This window comes from Brassica oleracea, chromosome C7 (genome assembly GCF_000695525.1).
Source record: "Brassica oleracea var. oleracea cultivar TO1000 chromosome C7, BOL, whole genome shotgun sequence".
Classification (NCBI taxonomy): domain Eukaryota; kingdom Viridiplantae; phylum Streptophyta; class Magnoliopsida; order Brassicales; family Brassicaceae; genus Brassica; species Brassica oleracea.
Window position 1 is genome coordinate 36,512,521 of NC_027754.1, and position 5,231 is coordinate 36,517,751.

The 5,231-nt window shown below is 41.8% G+C and overlaps 1 protein-coding gene across 1 annotated transcript; it reads left to right on the forward strand.

Moving 5' to 3' along the window:
* Window positions 1–964: 964 nt before the first annotated feature.
* LOC106305998 (DEAD-box ATP-dependent RNA helicase 3, chloroplastic-like) lies at window positions 965–4,576 on the forward strand. The gene is made up of 10 exons (XM_013742443.1): window positions 965–1,451; window positions 1,547–1,683; window positions 1,763–2,177; window positions 2,253–2,351; window positions 2,448–2,672; window positions 2,744–3,121; window positions 3,287–3,430; window positions 3,527–3,622; window positions 3,721–4,016; window positions 4,101–4,576. The coding sequence occupies exons 1-10, from the start codon at window positions 1,071–1,073 to the stop codon at window positions 4,177–4,179; spliced, it is 2,250 nt and encodes a 749-aa protein (XP_013597897.1). The 5' UTR covers window positions 965–1,070; the 3' UTR covers window positions 4,180–4,576.
* Window positions 4,577–5,231: the final 655 nt, after the last annotated feature.

Below are 5,231 nucleotides of genomic sequence, written 5' to 3' on the forward strand. Positions count from 1 at the left end.
CAAATCCGGTAAAGACTCCATTATACTAAAGAGAAGTTGAATATTATCTTCCAAGGTTTTTGAAAATAGATGGACTGAGATAATACCTGAACATCTCCAAATAGCCGTGACATGAGGGCACATGAATAAAACATGATTGATGGATTCATCTTCAAGACAACATCTCTGACATGTAGGATCAATATTAATCCCACGAGTACAAAGATTTGTATACGTAGCTAATGCTTTTGATATTACTCTCCATAAAAACTGTTTTATCTTTGGCAAAATGTTCAACTTTCAAATTTTTCCTTTAATTTCTAAAGAGCCTTCAGGTCTTAGAGCAGCTCCAACGGTGTATATAACAAGGGGTTCTGACAATTAAAAGGAAAAAAAAAATAAGAAAATTATGAAAAAGAAGCATGAAAGGTTTCTTGTTTGGACATTTTAAGAATTGAGTTCTACCACAAAGTAACAGATGTCACTTTCAAAACCTTTCGGCTGCTTCAAAAAGATAAATATATTATAATATTAATTTTTGTTTTTCTTTTAGAAACCTTGATCGGTTTTACCGATGGAGGTGGTTTTAAGATCTCATCTTGCTCATGATAAAAGTGAGTAGCTGTCCAGTATCCCGACTTGACCGTGTACTGCATATCTTTCGTAAAAGGCCATATTAAATGATCTTCTGGAGCAAACCGAAATAACTTGATTTTGAAGACTTGTTCCACGTCAATGGCCATATTAAAGGTCGCTCTTGTTTTTATATGCCAAAGCCAAAGAGAGTTTATCCCACAATATGTATGAGAATGAAAACTAACCGACCCCAAAAATATCTATATCCCCCCCATACAAGGCCAGGATGCTAAGATTCTTATCCATATAAATCAATATAATGGGCCTGAGTACACCTAAGACCAGCCCATAAGGCCCAACATATCTGATATTTCACACCACTTGGAGAGTGTTACAAATAAATAAGAGATAGGGCGAAGAGCAGGAGAAGCAAAGGCGTGGAAGGTTACAAAGCCTTTCAAAAAAACAACTCTCACCTTATCTCTTCCTCCTTCCTCTCCACCGAGTATCGAGAAATGGCGTCGACGGTGGGAGTTCCATCTCTTTACCAGGTCCCTCACCTGGAATTCTCCAAAACCACTTCCAAGAAGAGGTCTACTTGCTTACCTCTCTCTCTCAACAAACCCTTCCTCTCTCCCTTCTCTCTCCAAAGACCTCGCCTCATCCACACCTCCTCGTCCTCCTCTCTCCTCATCCCTTCCGCCGTCGCCACTCCCAACTCCGTCCTCAGCGAAGAAGCCTTCAAAAGCCTCGGCCTTTCCGACGAATTCGACAACACCGACCCCTCCCCCTCCGACGACGATGGTGAAGAGCTCGCTATCTCCAAACTGGGTTTGCCTCAGCGTCTCGGCGAGTCTCTTGAGAAGCGTGGTATCACTCACCTCTTCCCCATTCAGGTTCAAAGTCTCATCCTTTCAATCTGAAAACACTTAAAGACTTATCCTTTTTTATCTGTTATTGACTTTACTGTTTTGGTGTTTGTTGTCTGAAGAGGGCTGTGTTGGTTCCCGCACTTCAAGGACGAGACATCATTGCTCGTGCTAAGACGGGAACTGGAAAGACTCTAGCTTTTGGTATCCCTATCATCAAACGCCTCACTGAACAAGCTGGAGACTACTCTGCGTTCAGGTTCGTTTATCGTTAACTTCACATCTCTCTTTTGTTTAGATTGATGTCTCTAAGTGTTTTGTGTTCTCTGATCGAGTAGGAGGCCTGGTCGTCTTGCGAAGTTCCTTGTCCTTGCGCCGACCAGAGAGCTGGCTAAGCAAGTGGAGAAGGAGATTAAGGAGTCTGCGCCTTATTTAAGCACTGTCTGTGTGTACGGTGGTGTCTCTTACACCATTCAGCAGAATGCTCTCACTCGTGGTGTTGATGTTGTTGTTGGTACTCCTGGGAGAATCATTGATTTGATCGAAGGGAGGAGCCTCAAGCTGGGCGAAGTTGAGTACTTGGTGCTTGACGAAGCTGACCAGATGCTTGCCGTTGGGTTTGAGGAGGCTGTGGAGTCGATTCTTGAGAATCTCCCTCAGAAGAGACAGAGCATGCTTTTCTCGGCGACTATGCCTACTTGGGTGAAGAAGCTGGCGAGGAAGTACCTTGATAATCCCTTGAACATTGATTTGGTAAGCTTGCTTAATTGCTTCTTCTCGTTATTTAGGTTGGACTCTGATGCTTAAGGCTGTTTACTGGATTGGTAGGTTGGAGATCAAGATGAGAAGCTTGCGGAAGGGATCAAACTCTATGCAATCTCAGCCACGTCCACATCAAAACGCACTATTCTAAGCGACCTTATAACAGTATGGCTCAGCTCTGATAGTTTGCTAGTTCCTAAACATGGTTGATTGGTGTCTTTAGCTCTGTAATGATTATTTCAATTTTTCAAAAACTTGAAGGTGTATGCAAAGGGTGGCAAGACCATTGTTTTCACACAAACAAAAAGAGACGCAGACGAGGTCTCTCTAGCATTATCAAACAGTATACCTTCCGAGGCACTTCATGGAGATATCTCTCAGCATCAAAGAGAGAGGACACTCAACGGTTTCCGCCAAGGGAAGTTCACAGTTCTAGTTGCCACTGATGTTGCATCACGTGGGCTTGACATCCCCAACGTAGATCTTGTAAGTTTTTCAAAGTTTCAGTAGATAGTATTCGTCTGTCTGTGTTGTTCTGACATTTTCTCATTTTACAGGTTATCCACTATGAACTTCCTAATGACCCAGAGACTTTTGTGCACCGTTCTGGTCGTACTGGGCGTGCAGGGAAAGAAGGCTCTGCCATTCTCATGCACAGCAGCAGCCAAAAGAGAACCGTGAGGTCTCTCGAGCGTGATGTTGGGTGCAGATTCGAGTTTATTAGCCCACCGACCGTTGGAGACTTGTTGGAAGCGTCTGCAGACCATGTGGTGGCCACTCTGAACGGTGTTCACCCTGAGTCTATTAAGTTTTTCTCAGCAACTGCTCAGAAACTATTTGAGGAGAAAGGAACAGATGCTTTAGCTGCAGCTCTAGCTCACCTTAGCGGTTTCTCTCAGCCACCTTCTTCTAGATCTCTCCTCAGTCATGAGCAGGTTTGATTCTCAACAATGCTTTTAAGATTCAGGAAAAGTAATGAGAGGTCATTAACATTTTAGATTGATTCTTGAGAAACCAATAAACATTAACATCCACTAAATACTTAGATTTGATAATTAATTCTACAATCATGAACTGAAGTTAAAATGTTTGGACTGCAGGGATGGGTGACTTTGCAATTGATAAGAGATCCAACAAACGCTAGAGGCTTCCTGTCTGCAAGGTCTGTGACTGGTTTCCTTTCAGATGTTTACCGTCCAGCTGCAGATAGAGTTGGAAAAATCTTCATGATCGCAGATGACAGGGTCAGTCTCATTGAAATGATCATCATAACAGCAGAGTATCTTTGAAACTATCTTATTTTTTCTTTAGGAATCTCTGATTCTGGTAATGTATATCAGGTGCAAGGAGCTGTTTTTGATCTACCAGAGGACATTGCGAAAGAGCTGCTAGAGAATGAAGTGCCAGAGGGAAACAGTCTATCCTTGATAACAAAGGTATTGATCTTTGGCTTCCCTTAGTTTTCTGGTGGCTTTCACCTTTTTTTTATACAATGAGATCTTTTTTGACTAACAACACTTGGCATCTTTTGTAGTTACCCCCGCTGCAAGATGATGGACCGTCTAGTGATAACTATGGACGGTTCTCTAGCAGAGACAGGATGCCTAGAGGAGGAGGAGGTTCTAGAGGGTCAAGATTTGGCGGTAGAGGAGGATCATCACGAGGACGTGATAGTTGGGGAGGTGATGATGACAGAAGAGGTAGAAGCAGTGGTGGTGGAGGAAGCAGCTGGTCCCGTGGTGGTGGTTCCAGAGGAAGTTCTGATGATTGGTTGATTGGTGGCGGTAGTGACAGAAGATCATCAAGCAGCAGAGCTCCTTCCAGGGAGAGGTGAGTTTTTTTAAAAGCTTCATCCAAAACTATGTTGGAATCTGTTTTCTCTTTCAACTGATTGATTTGATGTCTGTAAAACAGGAGTTTTGGAGGTGCGTGCTTCAATTGTGGAAGTTCAGGACACAGGGCAGCAGATTGTCCTGACAAGAGAGGGTTTTAAAGTTAATGGCTCTGTTGTTGAGACAGAGAGAGGGAGATCCTTGTCCTTTTTTGGTGTTCTTAATGTGTATCCTTTCGTGCTTGCTTCAACCGTTTGTTTCAAGACGGTAGAGACTGCAGTCATGGAGGATGTTATACTTCAGACAAGGGTTTAATTATAAGCATATGCAGCAGAAAGTAAGTAAAGGAGAAGGTTTTCCTCAATTGGCATTTTCAGAGGTTGCTTCAGAAACAAGGAAAGCTGATGGATCTTTTTTGTTTTTTAGGTTATTATAATGATCAGATTCCATGTTTCTGAATTTTGTATGATTTTAAGTGGTTAGACAGTCTGTTACACTACTTTGTTTTGTGCGTTTCTATTATTATATGTGAATCGTTATCACATGTATTTGACAGAAGGACCTCTATCATTATAATAGATTTGTATAGGTCAAGAGATGCATATGCTGCAAATCATTAGATTTGAATAGACTTTGTCACACAGTTGCCAGATACATACATAACCATGTCATTATAATAGATTTATATAGGTCAAGGGATACACATGTATTGCAAATCCTTAGATTTAGATAGATTTTGTCACACAGTTACCAGATACATTTGATGATAGTTTTGGATTCTTTCCTTTACGATTAAACACACATAGAAAATATAAGATTAGACGGTGGAGGAAGGTGCTGTTAGTCTGAGGTCTCTGGCTCGCTGTGGGAGACCACATTTAGTCAAACAATTTTGGAAACAAGGTTTGTTTTGTTTGCCACATCCTATGGAACACTTTCCGAAACACTCGAACTTTAGGTTTGGCGTTGGCTTCCTATAATGTGCATCGCATGCTTGTAAAACACATGCCATCATCACCAAGGCCATCACCATGTACACTTTTCCCGCCATTTTCTCTTACAAAGTTTCTTGTGTTCAAAACAAAAATTATCAGACTAATGTGTTTGTTGTTTGATAGAGATATTAGATGTGTGTGTATATAGGTGTTTATCGAGCCGATCCTACGAGGAGCACCTCCGTCTATCCGGGTCTGATCTATATGGGAGAAAATAT